Below are 24,480 nucleotides of genomic sequence, written 5' to 3'. Positions count from 1 at the left end.
TTGCATCCTTCCCTAAGAGAACTGTAAAACACCGAGCAATGGCAAGCTACTCTACACATCAGGACACATTAGAAGTCAGAATAAACAAAAACTCAGCTGGGTGTGGGGACTGCATGCCCTTAATCCAAGCATTTGGGAGGGGTAAGCAGGAGTATGTATAGAGGCCAGCATGCATGGTCTACATAGCAAGTTCCAGGCCAGGTAGTGCTACACTATGAGATCCTGTCTTTAAAAAAGAAAGAAAACGGGGTTGGAGATTTAGCTCAGTGGTAGAGCGCTTGCTAGGCCCTGGGTTCAGTCCTCAGCTCCAAAAAACATAAAAATTTAACTTAAAGGAAAAAAAAGAAAACCCATGCTTGAGTATAGCAAAAATATTTTGAAGTTTTAAGTTTTCTTAATACATTTTGTGTATTATTACAATTGGTCAAAAAGTGTAGAATAGGATTGGAGACTGGGCCATTTGTTGTTGGCTCTTGTAGAAGACCCAAGTTTGGCTCTCAGCACCCACATGGTGGCCTACAACTATCCATATGTATCCATTCTAATTCCAGGTGATATACCTTTTTTTTTCCTTTTTTTCTTTTTTTTTTTTTGTGGTTTTTTCGAGACAGGGTTTCTCTGTGTAGCTTTTAGCCTTTCCTGGAACTCACTCTGTAGTCCAGGCTGGCCTCGAACTCACAGAGATCCGCCTGCCTCTGCCTCCCGAGTAGTGGGATTAAAGGCATGTGACACCACCGCCCAGTGATATCATACCCTTTTGACCTCTGTGGGCACTGCACACATGTACTGCACATGCATACTCATACACATAAAAAAATATAGAAAGTTAAATTTAAAAAGGTATGGTGTCACTAGGCATGGTGACATGCATTTAATCCCAGCACCCAGGAGGCAGAAGCAGGCAGATCTTTGTTGAGTTCAAGCCCAGCCTGGACTCTATATAGTAAGTTCTAGGCTGGCCAGAGATACATTTTTTTGTTTTTGTTCTTTTGAAACAGGGTGTCTCTGTGTAGCTTTTTGGTGCCTGTCCTGGAACTCTGCTCTGTAGACCATGCTGGCCTTGAACTCAGAGATCCACTGCCTCTGCCTTTCAAATGCTGGGATTAAGGGCGTGTGCCACCACCACCAGGCGAGATACCTTTTTTTTTTTTTTTTAAAGAAAAGTGTTATATTGCCAATAGTATTTTAAAATCATCCCAAACCACATAATTATAAGTAAATTTCTAATTTTTAAAAAGTGTGCAGGCAGCCAGGTGGTGGTGGCACACCTTTAATCCCAGCTCTCGGGAGGCAGAGCCAGGAGGATCTCTTTGAGTTCGAGGCCAGCCTGGTCTACAGAGCGACATCCAGGAAAGGCTCAAAGCTACACAGAGAAACCCTGTCTCAAAAAAAGTATGCAGGCAATGCCATTGTTTCCTTCCCTGAAGAAGCTACAACTTTTAGATGTCGATAAACACTAATTGGTTGCTGAGTACCATGTGTAGAGTTTTTTGGTGTTGAGATAGGTTATTTCTCCTTCTATGAAAGCATGCTTTTAGGCAACAAATTCCATTTTGTCACCAACAGTAAACTTAGGCAAGCTTTTTTTTGAGACAGGATTTCTCTGTATAACAGCCCTGGCTTGTTTTGGAACTCGATTTGTAGACCAGGCTGGCCTTGAACTCACTGAGATCCGCCTCCCTCTGCCTCCTGAGTGCTGGGATTAAAGGTGTACACACCACTGCCCAGCTAGGCAAACTTTCGTATCAAGTAATCTCTCACTATCTGCATGAAGCACATGACTTATGCAATGAAAAGTGATTTTTAAGATCCTCAACTCAAAACTTTATTTCATGACTGAACAGAATACAGAGATCTGTACAAGGAATAGTCATTAGACCACATCAAATCTGCCAACCTGCCAAAGTAGTTTAATTCAAAACAAAACCAAGAACTGCACAGTAGGTGAACTGACTGCTCTTCTTGGTGGTTGTATGCCAGAGAAATGAGGTGGCAAAGGACCAGCCAAACAGTTGAAGAAAATAGACCTGCATCCCAAGTCAGCCACTTACATCATCCCTTACTTCAGATATGGCAAGTATTTTCCACTAATACTGTAAGCTCATCCTTACTGGGGGTGGGGGGGACAGGGACAACACCCACACTGTAAGTAATGAATTGAGTAACAAACAACATTTGGACATTAATCCCACAGTGCAAGAATTTACTGCAAAGTACCTTTAATGTGTTTGCACCTACAGCAAGCATTAGGATTTGCTCATTTGGGCACCATAAGTTAGGTGTGTAGCACTACCCATCAGACACTGAGTCATCCCAACCAGTATTAATCCAGGTGAATAGAAAACTGAACAAAACAGTTCTGAAAAAGGGTGCATTCACAAACCCAATAGTTTAATTTTTTTCAATCAAAGGCTTCCACTTACAATTGTTTCGTTAATGATAAATAAAGACAGGCTAAACATCCTACTGAGTCAGTCAAGTAATTCATCAAACCCAGGTTTGAATTATTACCATGTTACTGTTCAGCAACTCCATCCAAATAAACATTGATACTGCATTCTCAAATAGAAAAGAAAAAGGTACAGCTGCGGCAAATGCTTAAGTTGGCATTCTGAGCATTTAAAAGAAACACCCCGCTCTGCATCCCTTCCACTGCCACTCTGCTTTGATAACTTGAATCTGTCACATTTTACTTCAACAGATAAAGCACTCTGCTGAGAATATAAAAAGTTATAAAAATGTAATCATAAAAGACTAAATATTGGTAGGCATGTCAACTTTCTTTTAATAAAAACAAAAATAGTCATTGTTATCTATTTAAATAAGTATCTTGTTATAGAGTGTGTTCCAGTTATTGAAAAAGGGCCCTTAAAAAACCCAACTGCCTACGTTTAAACCCTACCCCTCTTGCCCTTTAAGACAGACCCGAGGGAAGAGTCATTTAATGTGCAAATCGGCAAAACAAATGTGGAGGAGCAGGGACTTGAAATGATATTCCCAATCAATTCGTGGTTTATTCTTTTACAGTATCAACCTTCAAAAAGTAAAATAACCAAAGACACCTTAAGAATACACAAACAGACCTTCATCTTTGCATTCCTTTCCAAACACAAAAAGTATGTACAGCATGTTTAATAATATGCAATATGCAAAAGCTTTGTGTTGCTATTAGCAACATCTACCCCACCCACCCTCCTTATTCACAAGTGTACCTCTACTAAACACAATTACATCACTAAGCCTGTTAGTTTGGGGGTCTTAAATTTGTTAAAACTGGAAAATCTTCGTGTAAGGGCTCCACTCATTTGATTCAAGGCTATAGACTTCCACCGTATTCAGAAATTCATTGCCATCAAATCCTCCCACTGCATAAATGGTGTTCCCTACAGTTGTGATCCCAGCATTGCTTCTCGGTGATGTCATATTTCCCATCATCTTCCACTCATTTCTAGTTGGATCATACATCTCCACACAACTGATGGCATGAGAGCCATCAAAGCCACCACCTACAAACAGTTTTCCTAAAAAAGAAATGACAGTCATTCTAGAGAGGCTCAGAAAAAAAAAACAACAAAAACTCCAAACCCTCAGTAGGTTTTAGGTAGAAATGCCTGTCCATTCTGTTAAAAAAAAATAAAATAAAAATTAAAAAAAGGTTTCAATTAAATACCTATGTAGGTATTTAACTTATTTGACTTATAATGTCACCATTTAGGAGGCCAAGACTGAGGACTACCAGTCTGAGGTCAGCCTGGGCTACATAGTGAGATTTTGTCTTACAAACAGAAAGAAAAGGTCTGTGTAATTGTGGCAAGGATACTGGAAACCATGGATATAATAAGATGAGTTAAATGGACAATAATCCATTCCTACAGAAACTTAGGCAACTACAGAGAGAAAAGGGCAGAAATGGAACCTTCTTAAGTACATCTCCCACAATTCTCTGGTAATTACTACTGTGATTTTTCACAGATGAAGAATTAAGAGATAAAGAAGGTAGAAAACTTGCCTAAAGATGTGAGTGACTAAATAGCATAGTTCTGTCTATTCAGAATTGTCAGAGGGCCGGGGGTATATGGAGGTTAATGTTAGAACACTTGCCCAGAAAAAAGTAAGGCCCTGGTTCAAACTAGCACCACAAAAAAAGTTACAGAAAACAGACCAGATGACTAAACTTTCATCTGCATACAATTTTTGGTAGGGATGTCGCTTCCAGAAACACGACTACTTTCAAGTATATGCAAAGTAGATATTCAATAGTTAAATATACTGTAACAAAAATTCAGTTATGAACTCTGGGGAAACAACCTTCACTAACTCAGATTCTTTCTGTTCTATTACTTAGGCAGCTTGCATGTGTGCAGCTGTAACTACACTGAGAGGGCTCACGAAAGGTTGAGGGTCTGGGTCAGGAGCTGCTAACTACGATGTCAGCATACTTAATGCTCACTAGCTGAGCCACAATCCTGCTAAGATTCAGCTTTGTTCCAAATCATGTTAACTAATTATAGAAATAGACAGTAAAGCAAGCAATAAAGATTCTGTGAAAGGACACTGTCTATATAACAAAACTTAATTGTTTTGGAGAGATTTATTATGCTTTGAAATAAAATTTTTAAAATTACTATCCTTAAAAAAAGTCAACTCAAAATCCAGGGCTGCATTATGGATACAGGTCACAGAGGGAAATGTGGAACTTAGTTAAGAATACCCACCAAGAGATGGGTAGATGAATATATTTAAGTTACATAGCAGACACTTAGGGGAAACATCCCTATTCCCTTTGTGTCACAAGAGACAGTGCATATGAATTTTTAAAAATCGTACTTATTGCATGTATGACGTGTTCAGTTACATGCCACAGAACACGTGGAGGTCAGAGGACAGCTATGTGGACTCAGTTCTCTCCTATCTTTGCACGGGTTGCGGGGGAAGCCAACTCAGGGTTTTTGCCAGTAAAGCAGGCATTCAATCTGTTAAACCATTTCACCAGTCCCTGCAATCTGTACAAGTGTGGAAGTGACCCTTCTTGGAATTCTGGAACTAACGATTGCCACTTCATACTATTTACCTCTCCGAATCTGGATACTCACCATCAAGAACAGCAACTCCAGCTCCTCGCCTAGCCACATTCATGGGTGCAATTAAAGTCCAGGTGTTATTTTCAGGATTGTATCGTTCTACTGTGTTCAGACAATTCCAAGATTCTGCCCCTCCAATTATATACAAATAACCACCAAGTTCACAAACTGCAGACTGGTGTCTACCTATAAAAATCAAGGCAAACCAGGATTATTACTAGGGACAAATAGCCAAATGAATGGAAACACATGAACTATGAACCAATGGCTGAGGGGTCCACACTGGATCAGGCCCTCCGAATGGGTGAGACAGTTGATTGGCTTGATCTGTTTGGGAGGCATCCAGGCAGTGGGACCAGATCTTGTGCTCATTGCATGAGTTGGCTGTTTGAAACCTGGGGCCTATGCAGGATTGTTTGCCTCGGCCTGGGAGGAGGGGACTAGACCTACCTGGACTGAGTCTACCAGGTTGACCTCAGTCTGTGGGGAAGGCTTTGCCCTGGAGGAGATGGGAATGGGGGGGGGGGGGGCGTTGGGGGGAAGGTGAGGGGGACGGGAGGGGGGAGAACAAGGGAATCCGTGACTGATATGTAGAACTGAATTGTATTGCAAAATAAATTAAAAAAAAAATAAATAAAAAAAAAAAAAAAAAAGAAGTAGAAAAAAAAAAAAAAAAACCCAGAAAAAAAAAAAAAAAAAAAAAACTGTAAATATGTACTATAATCTATTAATTCACAGGTCTTTAAAGAACTACAAGTTCAAGGCTAGCCAGTTTGATCTACACAGGAAGTCCCAAGCTAGTCAGGGGTATTAGCAAAACCCTATTCCTCAAGACAAAACAAGACGACCAACTTACGAATGTTAAGAGGAGCACAGCTTGTCCATGACTTTGTTACAGGATCAAACACATCACAATTTTTCAGGCCTTTTTGACCATATGGATCGGAGCCACCAACGATGTACAATTTCCCATCCAGAGCACACACTCCTAGGACAGTGAAAGATGTGTTAATAATCTAATCACAAGGACTAAACACTGGCTGTCTCAGAAGAGAAGTGTTATTACCTGCATTACAACGGTTAGTTCTCAACTCTGGAACAGGGGTCCAGTCATCAATGCTTGGATCATACGTTTCTCCACAACTCAGGTCATCTGAGTGTCCATTTGATCCACCTACCACATAGAGCTGTCCCTATATCAAAAGTAGTAAGTGAGAATTTCCCCTGGGAAGTTCTAAGGAAAAAAAAAAAAAGCTACAAGGGTTGTTTTTACAGCACACTGTGCTTACCATTAGCACAGCCATTTGAAAGCGGGCTCTTGGTGTTCTCATGGGAGCAAGGAAGGACCAATGATCTGTATGTGGATCATAGCATTCAACTGTTCGAAGACATTCCTCTCTGTTATAACCACCTGGTAAAAGAATCATAAAAACTTGCTTAAAATGTGAAATGGGATCAGAAGGGCTAGATTTCCCCCTAGAGGCAGTGGACATCTTACTGTGTCTCCTAGGCTGATCTTAACAGTTGTTATCCTCTTATTTCATCTCCCAAGTGCTAAGATTAAAAACAATGTGTCACCAGGCCCCACCAGGATGTCTTTCAGTAAAGCGCCCACTGAGGAAGGTATTTAACTAAATGTTTACAATAGTCAAGGAGTAACACTATCTAGGTGAGCAAACTGCTTACTCTGGCTTGAAAATTAGGAAGTTGATCTATTCTGTAGTTTAACATATGGGTGTACTACATACAGCACTTGGCCTAGCAAGCACTGAGGCCCTGGGTTCAAGCCCTAGCATACCACCCCCATTTAATTTAAAACAGACACTGACCTCCTCTAACCAAAACTAGGCATATTCAATAGCAGTTGTTTCTGCCTTGAAATAAAGCATATCGAGTCCTCTCACCCCAAATCTGCACACCCCAAGTCAATATAAATGCTCATCTCCAGACTCGTCTGTCACACTCATCATTCTGTTCTTACCTGCAGCTATGAGTTTGCCATTCATCTCTGCTGTCCCTAGCCCAGAGCGCGCATACTGCATGGGAGACATGGGCTTTTCTAGGAGCTCATCAGGCTGCATCTCAAAGCTTAAACTCTTGCTCAGTTTTGGAGTACTTGTTGGTGAGCTCTGTGGACTGTTCCGCCCATGGAGGAAAATGACACAGAATGTACCATCCAGCACAGCCAGGCACAAGTAGGTGTTATCTGTGAACACAAGAGCTCCGTGTTTACCGTGGAACTATTAATACTTGGGGGAGGTTAGAGGATTCTGAATTGTATTCCAGTCTCCAGATCAGAACATTCTGCTATGGTTTTCCAAATATCATTGCTCTGAGTTTTTCCTTAGTCAATCTCAAGGTAGTAAACTGACAACTATCCTTACAAATAGATAAACTGAAGACAAACTTACTTGAAGTCTTTTCAGAAGCAACGATTTTCCACTCATGCTTAGGACTTTGCATTGAAGCATTTGGAGAAGAGAGACATCCAGTGGAACTGCCACTTATCTGCTTATGGCCATTCTCACGGGGTGGCTTTTTCTGCAAAATCAAAAGGCAGCTACAGAAACCTACCAGAGAGCATTCCTGCTGTACCTTTGTTCCTGAGCTACTGTGCAACACTGCCAATACACTGAGTGCCTTCCACCTACACAGCACACACTCAGTGCAGTACACTGAACACAAACCAACACTGTCCAGCCGACAAATCCCTGCCACACTTACACCACCACTTAAAAATGAAACTGCTGTATCTACACAACTGGCTGCTCAGAAAAGATCAATTTAAACAATGCAAAAAACATGCTACAGATCAACCACCAGAATGATCTCAATGTGGGGGCAGGAAGGAGAAAAAAAATACATCTCATCTGCCCTATGCATGAAACTATCAACCTAACCAAACTGTCTATAATAGCATCCTTCATACAATGCCAGCAAAGAATGAGCACACACAGATCCTGCCAATCTCTTTGAAAGCATTTTACAGGGAAGAAGTGTCAATCATTAGAAGCACGTAAGTGTACATTTTGGGGCTGCTTATTGATACTGTAAAAACCAAACACACACTCTGAGTAATTAATCAGAAATGAAGTAATACTAAAAGAACCATTCACAAAATTATAACATAGGAACAGTAACAGATGATTCTCAGATAACTCATACTTTGTGTATGAGCTTCTGTTGTACATTGCTTTCAACTACCTTAGCTCCTGCCCACTTCCAAGAGAAAGGATCGCACAGAATCATAAGTGCTGGGTATGGTGGTGGTGCACACCTGTAATCCCAGCCTGAACCACACAGTGATGCTGAACCTTAAAATGTCTGCCATGAAAAGAATCAGCACCACACTTCAGTACCTGGTAAACTCTGCTCACCCACTCACCTGGTCCCCAGGGACAGACTACACAAACACGTACAGTTTCTAATGGAAACTTCTATTGTTCGTGGAAACAAAAAGCAACAGAGAAACAGTAAAAAAAAAAAAAAAAAAAAAAAAAAAAAAAAAGATGTGATTTTTAAAGATTATTGCAAGATACATTAAAATCTCTACCTCGATCTGTGGAAAAGGAGTCCTAAGTATCACAAAATAACAGACGGTGCTTATACTAAAGAGGCTTTACAAGCAATAAAATCGCTCTAACATAAGAACTATAACTGAGAGAAAATGAACGTGAATGTGAACAACATGATACCACTAGAGACTACTGGCATTATTTGACAAATGTGCCTGATACACAAGTCTTCACGACCTCTTACATCCAGAATCCATCCCTATTTTATTATCAAATCTTCCCAGAAGATTTGAGAGTCACTATTTTTTTGGCTTCCACACTTTCTTTTTCCTTAGGTAGCTTTTACAGCTTGAGTAGATTATAATTACATTCCTACTTTCCAGGCTTCTTCTCAACATGCTTTTCTTATTCTGAAATCTATGGTATGACCTCTCTCTCACCTTTTCTGCTTCATGATCTCTATTTAGGACATTTTAACAAAACAGAAAAGTAAGAATCCCACACATCCCATAACCTTCTCAAACTTTCCTAAACCACTTTTTACATCCACTCTCAACCTTTGGATATCTATGTATAGGTTCCCTTGTGTCTTTACATTATTAAGCCCCTCATCATTCTTGAAAACTTAAACTATTATCTGCAATAATCTCCAAACTGCTCTTACAAGCTTTAATCTACCCTCTGTGTCTAACCAAAGTCCAAGCCAACAGTTTTGGAAAAGTTAAAAAATGCAAATCTGCTGGGATCATATAGCCCAGAGACACACACCTACCAATTAGCCATTTGCTATGATTAACGAATCCCAACTGGAAATAGAACTGAGCACATCTCTAAACTTTCAAAATTCATTTTAATGTGTGTATGTTTACCACTTGGTATTCTTGTCTAAATTCTTCTTGCTGTGCAGGTAGCTCAGTGGTAGAGCATCTGCCTGTCATATGCACAGGCCCTGGCTTTGTCTGACTCCCAGTTCCACACAAAAAAAGTAAAAGTAAAAAACCAAAGCTCTTCTTGCCACCTCTAGGAAAAAGCACCAGTTGAACAGGCTTACTTTCCCAGTATAGACTGCCAACCCCAAGAGCAGTACTCTTGAGCAGATAATCTCCTAAGGCTTCCTCTAAGACAAAGCCTCTAATCCCAAGCCTGCTCTACATGTCGCCCTACACCTCTCACTGACCACAGGCTCCCTTCAGGCCTTCTTCTGGTAGCTGCTCTTCCAGACTGTATTGTTTTACCACCTTGGTAAGGTCCTGCAACAGAAGCTGCATAGGCTGTGTCCTCACATCAAGAATCATAACCTGCCACTGACTGACATTCACTCTTCTGCATTAAAAAGTCTACTTTACAAGTTAACAGAGAAAACAACCCCAGATGCTCCAAGTTCAAAAGCAAACATGGCTTTTGGTTAACTCAAGTTCCCAAATTCTTTAGAAATACTACCACCACCACCACCACCACCGAATACCACAGACAGCTACCATCTGATAACATAAGCACACAAGTCAGTACACTACCACTGACTCATCTTTTAAAGGAAACACTCCGTGATCTGAGTTTACTCTCCAGCACATCCCTTCACAATGCTGAGCAAAAGTCAAATAAAAAGAATACACATTGCATGACTACTTTATACAATTCCAAACAGGCAAAATCTGTTTTTGTCCCAAGTTAGGACAGTATCTTTCTTTGACTGACAAGGGGTAGGAGAAAAGTTCTGGGGCACTAGGGTTCTGATCTCTATAGAGCATAGTCTAGTGACTAATCACGATGACAGTCACAATGTGTGCAGCTGCTGGGGTGCTGCTCAGTGTTGGAAGGCATGAAGTATAGGCAGCTACTGGATTTAATCTCCAACACGTAAAAACAATAAAAGGTGTTACTTTTCTGTATACTGTTGGTATCTATAAGTTAAAATTGTTTATAAGCCTCAGATGTTTGGTCTCTATTGTTAAAAAGGTATCCAAATTAAGTATGTGTTTAATAAGAGGTTACAAAGGTAACTCAATCAGCACAATGTAACTAAACTGCTTTAATACATTTTGCCCAAGAAACATCCAGATCACATTGTAACACTTGATCAACATTGTATAAACTTAACATTATAAATCATGATACCATTTCTATTTCATGAGAGTTCAGTAATTAAAGAAAGAGTCAAAGTTTCTTTCACAGCCATCAACAATCTAAGACTACTATATCTTTTTAAAACTGGTCCTATTAGTCATGCGTGTTACAAATAACTTTAAAAAAAATCTAACCAAAATAACAAAAACCTAATATAGTGCTTCATTTTTACTGTTCTTATTACTAGTTGTGAACTGTATTTTGAGAAAAGGTGTAAACGGGACTTGTCTAATTTGCTGAGTAAGCTTCTACTGGTGTGGCAGAAATGCTGGAAGCTCTAAAATATAATTGTTTTCTCCCCCAAAAATGCTGGTCTCTGTCCAGTTATAACAATGAAATTCGTCCACTTTCCTTTATTAAAGGAAAATTTAAGTATGCTATCAAATTTTCCAGTTAACTTTGAACCTGAGGTTACCTCAGACTGTGCAATGTGTACCTGCACAAACTGAATGTGGTCATCATCACTGCCAAACACCTCAGCCTGTCCATCTAGTGGGTTCCCATCAAGCAGCTTGTGATCAGCTGAGTAGTACAAGGTTTGAACCTGCAAAACAGCAACAGAACACCCATGTGGCTACTGTCACCATGGCTACTCGCTAGTATGCAGATTACAATCGCCTCAAGGTAACCTCCAGTGTGCTTCTTGACATCTTACTCTGGCAGGATCCCGAAGTAAAGAAAAACACGTCATGGTGGTAAAAATGTAAAAAGCAAAACCAAAACAAAAAACCAAAACGAAACAAAAAAATCAAAATCAAATAGAAAATCTTCTAATACTGGCTGGAGAGTCCTTTGGCTTGATTGGCTTGAAAGAAATCTTCATTGTTTTCATAGCTTCTATTATTATATGACATTAAGAAAAAAAGGCATAGTACAACACATATTCTTAAATATACATATTTACAATAAAACACTAAATAGTTTACACTTTTGAAGACAAATGGCATGGTTTGAATAAATGTACTTCTCTCCTGTAGGTAATATTAAAAAAACACATAAAGAAGAAACAAATCCAAGTTGCAATCTTCCTCCACAGATGCAAATACATGACCAATGCACCTGATCCCCATGTGGGAAGTCACAGAATTTAAAGAGCACCTGCTGGCCTTTTCAGAATGCAGTAATGGGAGTGACTGTGGCCTAACAGAGCAGGTAAACTTTAGTGAGCGTGGAGGGCTTCGAGTTACTCCAATGCTCTAACTGACACATAGACTAGCCCCAACTTTTCCATCAAATTTTGTGTATTTTTAAAAAAACAGCCCCAAGTTAATTCTCTGTATGAACACCACCATTGAAACAACACCACAAAGCTTTAGAGTAAGATCCCTGTAAAGGAGTAAACACCATTAAATCATCATCGTCCTCTGCCCACAGCAGACTTTTCTTAGGAGAAATGGGGCAGGGCTGCTGCTTCTTTACGTGTCAATACACTTGAGGTTTCTTCTCGGCTCTTCAGTCTTGGGGATCCTAGTTTTGTTAATAAACCTATGGGGAGATAAACCAACGGGGAGGAACAACCATTAGAAGCTTTACCTACTTGTCAAACTTAAAGCAAAAACCTGTGAAGAAAAATTAAGAATCTACGGAAAATGTCAGTACCACCTCCCATTTCTAAAGCAAGTTACATGCTACTTTAAAGAAAGTTAACAGCACATAATAAGCAAAGGAAAAAGGAAAAAAAAAAAGAAAAGCAGAAAACCAAACTGAACAATTCATTCAGCTCACCTGGACACCCCCCCTGTTTCTCAGCTTAGGGGTACCTATAGCAAAATTTAAATTCTTTAGGGTCATGGTTATAAAATAAAAAGTGAAAGGGAATCCTTCATGTTATAGCGAAAATAATTTGTAAGAACTGTTGGATCCCATTTACTTTAAAACTAACCTCTTCCATGAGCTCTTCCAGGCTGTCTCCATTCTCCCAGATGCTACGCTGCACCCAGTTGATTACCTTTGTGTATAATTTGCCATTGCTGGGCAAGCAAACATTATCTTCAAGCATTACCTCCAACTAGAATTAGAAATAAAACAAAAACCAGTGACAGGCACATCAGCTTTGAAATTCTAGTTGGCAGTTTAGTGCTCAGTTTCATAATAAATGTTTTATTATTCCTGGGGTAGGCAATCAATCAGGGGTTCATGAGCCCCACCACTAGCTAAGGAGCTACCAAACAGTTGGTGGTTTCTGGGGAGGGAGGTTTCTTTAAGGGTGTTTAAGGTTCTTTACACTCCTGGTAGGCCCATCATGATCCAGTGGATTGCCCCACACCCACCACCAACAACACAAAGAGGGCTGAAAAATATTTGAGAGGATAAGAAGTGTGGATCTGGGAGTGAATACTGTACGCTTTTTTAAAATTCTCAAAAATATTCTATTAAAAAAGCTGCATTCCGCCGGGCAGTGGTGGCGCACGCCTTTAATCCCAGCACTCGGGAGGCAGAGGCAGGCGGATTTCTGTGAGTTCGAGGCCAGCCTGGTCTACAGAGTGAGTTCCAGGAAAGGCGCAAAGCAACACAGAGAAACCCTGTCTTGAAAAACCAAAAAAAAAAAAAAAAAAGCTGCATTCCATAAATTTTCTTTAATTTGCAAGGAAATCAGTAAGTAAGCCTACATAAAGGAAGTAAACAAAGTGGGAAGCAGAAACCCATTACACTAAGAGTAACAACCATGTCAATGAATCAGCATTCTCGTAACCCTTATTCACCTGACAAAGACTGGGCCTGCAGCTACAGAAGGTCAATCTAGCTATCTGACCTATCTGGCCTGCTCCTTACCTTTAGTCTCGGAAGCTTAAGAAATTCCTCCTCTTCTGAGATTTGTAACAAATGCTCCTGTATATAAGCATCAACCTTATTCAACAATCGGGAGTCTCCCATACAACTTGCAAAATTTCGGTAAGAGATGCAGCTCGTGACATCCATTCTAGATAGTAAATAATCTCCACAGACCTTGGGAAAGAAATACAGATGTGCCGTCATTTGTATACAGTTTATTGAGTATTGGATGTCAATATGTAAACACCACGTGAAATACAAAGACAAGCCAGAAATCAAACTAAACAATGGGATAGCACTGAACTTAACGATGGGACAGCGTGTGCACAAATGGTATCAGCTGGGTATGGTGGTACACAGATGCCTAGAATCTGGGGCACCTGCAAGGCTGAGACAGGAGAAATCTAAATTCAAACCCAGCCTGGCCTACAGTAACAAGATGTCTGAAAATGAAACCAAACAACCAAAAGCTAATGAGGAACATCAAAGATGCCACATAAAAATGTAACTTGTTTAATAGCAGATGTGACAAATGGAAATGCAGTGCAGATTCTGGGTGTTTTCAACAGTAGCAGCCAGGTAAGGCTCTCTGGAAGCTTAGACGTAAGTGGGCTCTGCAGTAGAGAAGCCGAGTGTATAGTGCGCACAGAATGTAGCAAAGGGGAAGAGAATTAGGAAATAATTGTGGAAAAAGAGCATCTGTATTAGGAAGAAGCTGCAATGTGAAACTACATGTGTATCATCGGACTTTTGTTAAAATTGACTCTGCGGGTGTACATGTGTGTATTTGTAGAGTGGGGGTGCATGCATGAAGATCAGAAGACAACTTTGTGGAGTAGGTGCTCTGCTTCTACCTTTTGCATGGGTTAGAAATGAGGTCACCAATGCTTGACACAGCAAGCACCTTTATCTGCTGAGCCATCTTGCTGTCTTAATCATAATATCTTTTTTTAAAAAAAAGAATATTTTCATTCTATGTGTATGGATGCTTTGCCTGCATGTATGTTTGCCTGCCAGAAGAGGGCATTAGAACATTTGGAACCAGATTTCCAGGTGGTTGTTTATGAGCCATCTTGTGGGTGCTTAAAACCAACTCAACAGGAGTCCTCTGCAAAAGCAGCAAGTGCTTTTAGGCTAGTGGGTCATTTAGTCTGTCACAACTGTAACTCTTGTCAGTGTGACTACAAAGCACAGATCATATATCGAATCTACATAGCTGTTCTTCATAAGACTTTATATTAAGGAAAAAAAGTCTGGCCATCAGATACTGTCAATACATCACTTTAATTCCATCCATGACAGATTTCTTTTGCATTGCTCTAGGGTGAACATGCAATCTTGAAACTGATCTCAGCCTATGCTCAAGCCAGAAAGGTTCATGTCAAGGCCAAGCGTCAGTTCCGTGTAGTAACCTTATAGTACAAGTGATGCTATTAAACTGTAGATGTATCCAACCTTCTTATTAAATAATAAACACAGAACCAATGCAAAGAAGAAAGCCAAGAGGTCAGAGCTAATAGCTAAAACCTTACCCTTCCTCCTGCGGTGGTCCTACCTCTCCGAACCAGAGCTACCCCTGTGTTAAAGTCTTTATATAGAGTTCCTGTCCTGCCTTCTCATTGGTTGTAAACCCAACCACATGATCGCCTCCTCACGGCCTGTCTGTATAGGCCTCCAGGTTTTCCATGATTGGTATTAAGATTAAAGGCATGTGTATCCAATAATGGCTGTATCCCTGAACACACAGAGACTTACCCAGCTCTGCCTACCAAGTGCTGGAATTACAAGCGTACGCTACCACTGCCCTGGTTTCCTATGGCTTGCTAATAGCTCTGACCCCCGGGCAACTTTATTTATTAACATACAAATAACATTTTAATACAAATAAAATATCACCATATTAAACACAGTCAAAAATAAACATATCCAGTGTAGAAGAGATAGAGCATTCTGAATAACTTGATTTCCCAATACTATGTCATCATCACAGAAAAACATACAAGAAGTTTAAATACGAAAAAACTGAATGGAAGACTCATTGAGAAAACAGCCAGTCAAGAGGCAGGCTGTCCCTTCTACATTACTAAAGCCTAAGGATCAAAACAACACACTTGGTTGGAGGGGAAGGGACAGAATTTCCAAATCCTTAACTACACGGCCTAATAAAATGTTTCACAACCATTTCTTCTACATTCTAACCCCACAGGACAACCTTCCAATCTACTACTGTCACAACTTATAATACTCTACCTGCTTTACTCGGTCCATCTTCAACTTCTTTGCTGCAGAATAAACATCCTTTACTAACTCCTTATCAGCTTTCAATCTATTAAAAAAAAAATTAGTTATAATACCAAGGCTTGAAAATTCAGTTACTTGGTATTCTGATTTTCTGGTTCACTTGAAGGTACTCACTGAGCAGTGTACGCATAATTCAGCAAGACTTCAACAGCTTCTGGATTGAGATCATCCAACTTCACGTGAGAAACTCCATGAGGGTCACTGTCACTGTTAAAGATTTCAAACAGGTATGGGCTGCAGCAAGCCAGGACCGCCCTGTGTGCTAGCATCTCATGGCCACAGACCTGAAATAATGACAACTAAAATGAGAAGTCCTGTGGACTATGTACTCCTCGAGCTAATTAACAGAGCTTCCTTTGTCTCCCATTTCTGGTTAAAACATTCTTTACGAAAAAAGTCACCTCACAGCTAGAACGATGATATCTCAACAGTTCAGAGCCATTGCTCTTCCTGAGGGCCGGCACCCACACAGTGAGTGGCTCCCAACCATCTGTAACTCCAGTTCCTGGGAATCCTATCCTATGTCCTCTCCTCACACTTCCAGGCACTGTACACATGTGGTGCAGACACACATGCACACATTCAGGCAAAACACCCACACACATCAAAAAAAAATCTCCAAAAAAAACCAAAAACCCAGTCATCTCATTAAATGCCTGTTTGGAGAGAAAATCCAACTTATGGCGTTATCTCATTAAATGCCTGTTTGGAGAGAAAACCCAACTTACGGCTTTTATGAAGTATATGTTTTTAGTAACAAAAGGTAATAGAGTTTAAATACCTGAAGTCGAACATCACAGAATTGCCCACTTTTCCTTAGGGCATTTAATTTGGCAACAGAAGATTCAATAAAGTTTTCATCTTCAAACATCAAATATCCATTGGGAATCATTTTTCCTTATAAATTTGGCTAAACAGAAAAAAGAAAGCTAATTATTTTACATGTAAATAGTTTTTTTATATTTTATTTTCAATCACGGAGGCAAGGAGGCAGGGAGACCCTGACTTTGAGGCCTGTCTGGTCTACACACGGAGTTCAAGACCAGCCAGGTTACACAGTGAGACCCTGTTTCAAAGAAGAGTGTGTGTGTGTGTGTGTGTGTGTGTGTGTGTATGTGTGTGTGTATTTCAAACATAAAACATTATTTTTATACCAAAATTCTGTCTCACCATCACACCAAAAAACACCACAGAAAAACCTGGCTGAAACAACACTGGTTCAGGATGCTCATATTTTGCCCAGACTCTGACCCGAGTGTTTGGAAGCGGTCTATACAGCAGTGACAATTTCAACAATCATGTCTGACACACATTCCTTCTTAAGGAGGAAAATGAAATGCTGTCCTGCCCAAACCTATATAACAAGTGACTTAAGAGTGCATATTGATTTTTCTGGACTTGGCTGCTGCCCTTCCTTTACTCTCAGATAAAAATAAATCAACATTCATTTTTTTTGACAGGTCTCATACAGTCCAGTCTGGCCTTAAATTCAGAAGGCAGTTGGGACTGGCCCTGCACTCCTCAAATCCCCCTTCCTTTACCAAAGGATGGGATTGCAGGCGTGTGCCCCTACCCCTGGCAAAACTAATGTTCTTTGTAAAGACACCATTTCCCATATAGAACACTGGAAACAGAACCCAGGGCTTCAAATATGCTAAGCAGGCACTTCCACTGAGCTACGCCTCCAGCCTCGTGTTCTCAAAAATGGTTTTCAACTTAACTTATAAAACCAGTGACTACATAGGACACAGCATTAAAAGTAATAGTATGTCTTGAGGCTTCAGGTTACGTCAAAGTCAAAATAGCTTACAGAAAGGAAAACTAATGGAAGAAGAGAAAGGAAAAAAATAGTTTATTTTAATTTCACAGAAATTTTAAAAAGAAATGATTAAAAAAAAATCCTTTTCAGGTACCTGCAAGATGGCTAAAAAGGTAAAGGTGCTTACCACCGAGCCTGATGACTAGAGTTCAAGCCCCAGAGCCCACTTAACTTGTCTTCTGACCTCAGCACTCCACACAGACACTCTCTCTCTCAGTCACTCACATGCATGCACACACTACAATAAAAAATGTTTTTAATATTTTCTCAGTCAGATGGTTAGGGACCTCTCCATCCTTTTAAACATTAAGGGAGATTGATTCTATACTCAGTATGGATTTAAAAGCACATATTTAAACCAGGCGGCGGTGGCGCACACCTTTAATCCCAGCACTTGGAGGCAGAGCTAGGTGGATCTCTGTTGAGTTCAGGGCCAGCCTGATCTAGAGTGAGATCCAGGACAGGCTCCAAAGATACACAGAGAAACCCAAAAACACAGGGCGGTGGTGGCGCACGCCTTTAATCCCAGCACTCAGGAGGCAGAGCCAGGTGGATCTCTGTGAGTTCAAGGCTAGCCTGGTCTACAGAGCAAGATCCAGGACAGGCACCAAAACTACACCGAGAAACCCTGTCTCGAAAAACCAAAAATAAATAAATAAATAAATAAACACCCACAAAAAACAAACAAACAAAAAAAACCCAAACATGTATTTAATATTATTATGTGGGGGAAGCATGCCCCAGCCCCCGTGTGTATGGAAATCAGCAGTAATTTTGTTTAATCCATTCTTTCCTTCCACCTTTACCTGAGTTTCCAGGGATCCAACCCAGGTTGCCAGGCTTGTGCAGAAAGTGCCTTTTCCCACAGAACCAACTCATGAGCACCCCCAAACACTGTTAATGCTAGACATTCTGAATATTCACTTACCAACTACTACTGATGAGAAATGTGTCACTGGAAACGCAGATGATCCAAAGACAAAGGAGTGTTGAAACAAAGCACTTCGTTAAGGTATGAAGAGAGGTGGTTGTGTGAAGGTAGATGTCTTAGGCTTTAATGGTGGTTCCAAAACTATCAGGCTTGAAAATGATGTAATCAAGTCCTTAAAAGCTATAGACATGAATTTCTTCTGTGATAATCATGCATCTTAATCTGTAACAATAGCATATCTAAGTTAGATATTCACAAGAATTGGTCTGCCATTCATCTAGGTAGAATAGGTCATACAAAGTAATTCAACCTTTGAGGTAAATGGCAAAAAATATTCACACTATATTAAAAAAAAATCACAAACCACAAACAATTCCTTTTTATCTAACATGCAACTCAAGTGACTTTTAAAAAAATCCTTCCTCATTGTTCAAGAGGGATATGCTAGCCTGAAAAGTAAAGGACAAATATAAATATTAACTCTAAATAAAAGTCTTTACTATTAGATTCTTGCTAATATGCAGATAGGAGATGTTTGCTTTAGGAGCCAGGAAACCATCTTTGGGCACTATTCCCCGCCCCCCCCCCCCCCCCCCACACACACACACAGCTACAAGCCAGATACCCCATTCCCCAAAGTGCTTGGCATTTCAGCCCTGCCTTTGTTTCCAGTTGCCTCTCTACCTGGAAAACCCTCAAGCCAACCAACCCGACAGATGAACTCTTCTAGCTGGGAGCCTTTGCCGATTCCCTAGAGCTAGGAAGCAGTGTTCCTTAGTCTTCACACTCAGAACCTTCTCTGGAGGTATGTATGCATGACTGTCCAGAATTATCTGTTCTGTGCTCTGCTTCCAGGCAATCCTCTGCTTTGTTCGTTTTGCTGTTGTTGGTTTGTTTTGTTGAGACAGGGTTTCTCTGTGTAGCCCTGGCTGTCCTGGAACTTGCTCTGTAGACCAGGCTGGCCTTGAGTTAGAGATCCACCTGCCTCTACCTTCCACTGCTGGGATTAAAGGCACGTGCCACCACCGCCCAGCTTGCCTTGTTTATTTTGGACCATGCCCATGTTTCATGAGACTGTCTTAAAAACAAAAACTATTATCAACTCTATCACACCATCATATAATGTTGATTTCTTCTTTACAATTTCTACCTTTTCTTATGAAACTAGTTTTAACAAAACAAATGTTCTCTGAAAACAGGTAACCCCACCCCCCATGTACACAGAGAACACACTGGAAATTTATAAACATTTTAAATTTGAATTAATTTTACTCAGCATATGTCTGAAAACTTGTTTTGACCTAATCAAGACTAAAAACAGCATTTTAAAATTTAATTGTAACATTTTATCTGTTTTTATTTTATGTGTATGGGTGTTTTGCCTGTATGTCTATGCACCATGTGTCTAGTGTCCTGAGAGGCCAGAAGGGGGCAGTGAATACACTGGAGCTGGAGTTACAGTGTGATCAACCATGGATGCTAGGGATTGATCCTGGGTCCTCTACAAGAGTCAACTTCCACACAAATGTTTATTATTTCGACAGCTTGGATGTTCTAGCTTAGGTTTATTGGGTGTGTTGGGGGGGGGGGGGTGTAACTAAAATTACTATAGTCTTTAAAGAGAAAACTTTATAGAGAATTTTTGGAATAATTCTGCCATATGCACTGGTATAGCATGATTTTGAATTTTGTGAAATAAGGTCTTTTATTTAGTTAGTACCTAACTTTCTGCCTATTAAGATCTTAACATGAGATGGGCATGATAGCACACAAGCCAATATTCCTAGCACTTGGGAGTGAGATGAGAGGATTAAGATAAGAGTTCAAAGCCAGCTTGAGTTACATAGTCAGTTTCAAGGCTGGCCTAGGGCTACATGAGACTCAAGGAAAAAAAATCATAATCTGAACTTCACCTTAATCATCATCATTACAACTCCATTTGACTTAAAAGCCAGCCCAAGTCCTAATGATGTTTTAGTTAATGCAAACTTGTTTTTGAAAGTTCATGTTCACTTTCATTAAGGTAAGCTGGGGTATATCAGGTGCCTTCTGGACTCTGCAGGCATCAGGCATACATACATGCAGGCAAAATATTCACACATACAAGTTTATTTTTAAAAACCTAAAGCATCCTCAAATTTCACATTTCTTATTTTGCATATAAAAGTTATGCACAATACCTAATCACATTTAAAAATGGAGAGAGAAATTCTGTCTTTCAAAAGCCAAACCAAGGCTCAAGCATCCATCCCAAAGTCATGTAATATAAAACTTTTTTTGTTTTGTGAAATACAGTTTGAACCAGTCCGTTTTTAAGACTGAAACTGGGGTCAAAAGGAATATATACTGCTAACACATTCCAGTTCCTTTGTGTGGCCAGTACAAGAAAAGGAAGACAGGGGATTTGCTTTTACTATTCAGAATTCAAGAGTTATTACTACAGCCTGAAGATTAGCTTAAGTGAAGTATAATCCAGCAGGTTTTTACAGAGCTGTGAAAACAGCAGGCAGAGCATTCCCACCCTCCACTAAGGAGAAGGAAACATCCCATTTCCAAAGCACTGCGAAGAGCTCAAGGTAAACCACGCATATTTTAAGTTTAAAGGTAATTTTTTCAAGGCAGTCAATTATGAAGTAATTAAAGAACTCCCTCCCCAGGGCTGGATTAAACCCAGGGCCTCATGCGTATCAGGCAAGGACTTAACCACTGAGCTACAAACAACTGTGACATTGAACATGGCAGACACCAACGGGAATGAAAGGCTTAGAACAAAATGGAGTTAGCTCGATTCTGCAGCCTCCCATGTTCCTGAGGCCAAATAAAGCAGAGGCAGATAAAGCGGAGAGAACAGCTCAAGCCAGGGGAAGGGAAGGTGTGACAGCTCACATATCCCAGAAACTGCAGCTATTTTGGTTTCAATAGGTGGTGGATTGCAGGATGCACACGGTAGACGGTGGGAGAGGAAGTAAGCAGCTTATTTTAAGGTTTAAACAGTGCTAAGTATGGACACCAGACGAAGGGTTCAAGAAAGGGTAGTTGAGAAGGGTGCTGTGGGGGCATACCTGGGAAAAACAGGGACACAAGACATTAAATGAAGATTCTGTACACCCACGCCGGCTTGGTCCTTAACTAGTGAGTACTTAAGGTATTTTAGCATGGATGCTCTGCTATCAACACAGTCATTTTTAGATATTGCATAGATGAAAAATATGGACAATAAGGACAAAGAGCCAGTTTGGGATGTTCTAGTACTGCAGTATCTGTTGGTTATCCAGGCTGACATCCAAGCGTAAAGAATACCGTTGCAGGATTAAAAATGGTGACAAGGTCTAACTGACATTTACAGGTGAAGTAAAATCCCAGACATCACTCCAATAATGCTTTAACACCAACAGAAGGTAGGAAGATATTCAACCTGTGAGAATTCCTATCTGAAGCCCAGCGGTGGTGGCCCACACCTTTAATCCCAGCCCTCAGGAAGCAGAGGTAGGCTGTGAGTTCAAGGCCAAGCCTGGTCTACAGAGTGAGTTCCAAGACAGCCAAGACTACACAGAGAAACACTGTCTGAGACAAAAAAGAAGAAAAGAAAAACATGCAAACAAAAGAATTCCTATCTGCAATATACCATCATACTGCTAAAAAGCTAAGAATTCTTTAGGGTGAGTCACATAAGTATCACTGGCCAAGATATTCAAAGAAACTTATTTGAAAAACCACATTCATATGCCACCTAAAACATTCACTCAAGAAGAGCAAAATTCATCCAGGTGGCGGTGGCGGACGCCTTTAATCCCAGCACTCGGGAGGCAGAGGTTCGAGGCCAGCCTGTTCTAAGAGTGAGATCCAGGAAAGGCGCAAAGCTACACAGAGAAACCCTGTCTCGAAAACAACCAAAAAAAAAAAAAAAAAAAAAAAAAAAAAAAAAAAAAAAAAAAAAAAACCAAGAAAGAAAGAAGAGCAAAATTCCACCATTTAAAAGCAAGAGGCCAAATCCCCACTAATTTAACCCTAATGTAAAACCGGAAATGCTTGGTCTTTGGAAAGGACAAGGTTAGAAAACAACTGTAAATTAAGACAGGCTACAGAAATGAGTATCTATTAATCTGAGATTTCACGTATTAAGAAAAATTACAGAGGAAAGCTACTCCAGACCTCTCCATAACAAAGTAACCAAAGTACAGAGGTTTAACATATGCCTGTTGGTGGCATTAGAACATACCGGTTTCAATCCAATTCTACCCAGTCAGTGTTTACATCCAGGCTTACAAAGTACACCTTTAACATTTTTGTTTGTTTGTTCGAGACAGGGTTTCTCTGTGTCGTTTTGGTGCCTGTCCTGGATCTCGCTCTGTAGCCCAGGCTGGCCTCGCACTCACAGAGATCTGCGGGGCTCTTCCTCCCGAGTGCTGGGATTAAAGGCGTGCGCCACCGCCGCCTGGCCCACCTTTAACATTTTTAAGACGTTAAGTTTTTTAGCAGCATTCAACCTGAAACTATTTCCTCATCAGTATTTTCCCTAGATCCACCACTAGCGTCAGAAAGAAAATATGGCCATGGTGCACTTGTGTACTAGACTTCCAGAACTATGGTGCATCGGCAAAGCAGGAGACACAACACAAACTCCTAAGAACCTGATGGCAGGCTGGGTGTCCTAAGCTCCACTACTGACAACAGACAATAAACGAGACATTTCCTTCTAGGACGTCCGATTTCTTTTTGACGGAAATGTCTGCTGTCCGAAATCATTTGTCTACTACATATCGAGGGAAAAAGGCAAAACTATTTCTCAAGTTGGGGGTGGGGTGGGGTAGCTTTCCTTACGTTTAATCTCCACTTTGACATTCCCCGACGTCTTCCTATCTATCAGGAACCTACAACGAGGTTCTCCACACATCACACACACACACCCAAAAAAAAAACAAGGTGAACGCACAAAAAGCACGCTCTCCACCTATTTCTTCCAGCGAGCGTGGGGCCGGTGCCCCGGTGCACAGGGACCCGGCGCGGAAGGCCCCGGGGCGCGCTCTCGGCGGGCAGAGAGAGGCGCCCGCGCCCGCACACCCCCGGCCGCGATTGGCCAGCGGCGCAGTCACTCAGAGCTGACACGTCAGGGCAGCCGCTCCCTCGCTCCTCCCGCCTCCTTCTCCCCGCGCTTGGCAAGAAAAGCGGGCAACGTGGAGCTGGAACAAAGGACCCCGCGGTCCACGGCGACCAGGGACTCCGTGCCACCCCACGCCCAGCCCCGGGAGCCGATGTGCTCCGAGGTCGGCTCCGTGTCCCCACACGCGCGGGCCGCGGCAAGTCTTAGCACGGAGAGCCCCGATCCCCAGCCGGGACCCCGCTACTGACAGCGGGAAACGATGCCCACGGCCCGCCGCGGCGACCGCCGCTCTCTTCCGGCAGCTCATCCTTCCTAGCGGTCCGCCGGGCCAGGTCCCGGGGAACCTCCGTCACCGTGCGCACAAGCCTGACGGCCCCCGCCCCGGCGGGGGAAGGTCCCGGGCCACCGCGCGCGGCCCACGCGAGCCGGCAACCGTGCGAGCGGGCAGTCCCCCGCGGCGCCCGCTTCTCCCGGGAGAACCGGACGCTCCGCACCACCACCATCTTCCCACCCCGCCCTCTTCCTCCCGCGGCGCCCGCGTACACTGCGTTACCTGGGTCATCTCTGAAGAGATGGCGAAATTCATCTCCGGAGCTTCGACGGGCTGCAGGCGGAAGGCGCGGGAAGGGGCGCGGGGCGACCGGGCGGGGGGCTGCGGGCACAGGAAGGCCACCGAGGACTCGCAGGAACTCGCTCGCCGCCACGACGCGCCCAGCGGCTCCGAGCGACCGACCTCCACGCGCGTCCGGGACACACTGCCGCCGCCGCCGCCGCCGCGCGCTCTCGCGCCGCACTCCCTCGCACGTCACCACGTGCGCGGCCGCCAACGCCTCCCC

At 41.8% G+C, this 24,480-nt stretch overlaps 1 protein-coding gene across 4 annotated transcripts; it reads right to left on the bottom strand.

The window, feature by feature from the left end:
* Positions 1 to 2,370: 2,370 nt before the first annotated feature.
* Positions 2,371 to 24,389, bottom strand: Ivns1abp (influenza virus NS1A binding protein). 4 transcript variants are annotated; one of them, XM_052737153.1, is made up of 15 exons: positions 24,198 to 24,383; positions 18,541 to 18,765; positions 16,575 to 16,703; positions 15,908 to 16,077; positions 15,743 to 15,818; positions 13,493 to 13,666; positions 12,603 to 12,728; positions 11,157 to 11,264; positions 7,493 to 7,622; positions 7,063 to 7,287; positions 6,371 to 6,492; positions 6,148 to 6,274; positions 5,938 to 6,069; positions 5,094 to 5,267; positions 2,371 to 3,521 (listed from the first exon to the last, which is right to left on the bottom strand). In XM_052737153.1, exons 3-15 carry the CDS (start codon positions 16,683 to 16,685, stop codon positions 3,268 to 3,270), a joined length of 1,929 nt encoding a protein of 642 aa, XP_052593113.1. In that variant the 5' UTR covers positions 16,686 to 16,703; positions 18,541 to 18,765; positions 24,198 to 24,383; the 3' UTR covers positions 2,371 to 3,267. The 4 variants fall into 4 exon arrangements, with proteins under 4 accessions (XP_052593113.1, XP_052593114.1, XP_052593115.1 ...); XM_052737154.1 differs by lacking the exon at positions 24,198 to 24,383 and adding an exon at positions 23,365 to 23,479; XM_052737155.1 differs by lacking the exons at positions 12,603 to 12,728; positions 13,493 to 13,666; positions 15,743 to 15,818; ... (2 more) ...; positions 18,541 to 18,765; positions 24,198 to 24,383 and adding an exon at positions 12,065 to 12,199.
* Positions 24,390 to 24,480: the final 91 nt, after the last annotated feature.

The sequence above is a fragment of the Peromyscus californicus genome, unplaced genomic scaffold (genome assembly GCF_007827085.1).
Source record: "Peromyscus californicus insignis strain IS unplaced genomic scaffold, ASM782708v3 Scaffold_14__1_contigs__length_90479793_seg_2, whole genome shotgun sequence".
Classification (NCBI taxonomy): domain Eukaryota; kingdom Metazoa; phylum Chordata; class Mammalia; order Rodentia; family Cricetidae; genus Peromyscus; species Peromyscus californicus.
This window is presented reverse-complemented; position numbering and strand designations above follow the sequence as displayed.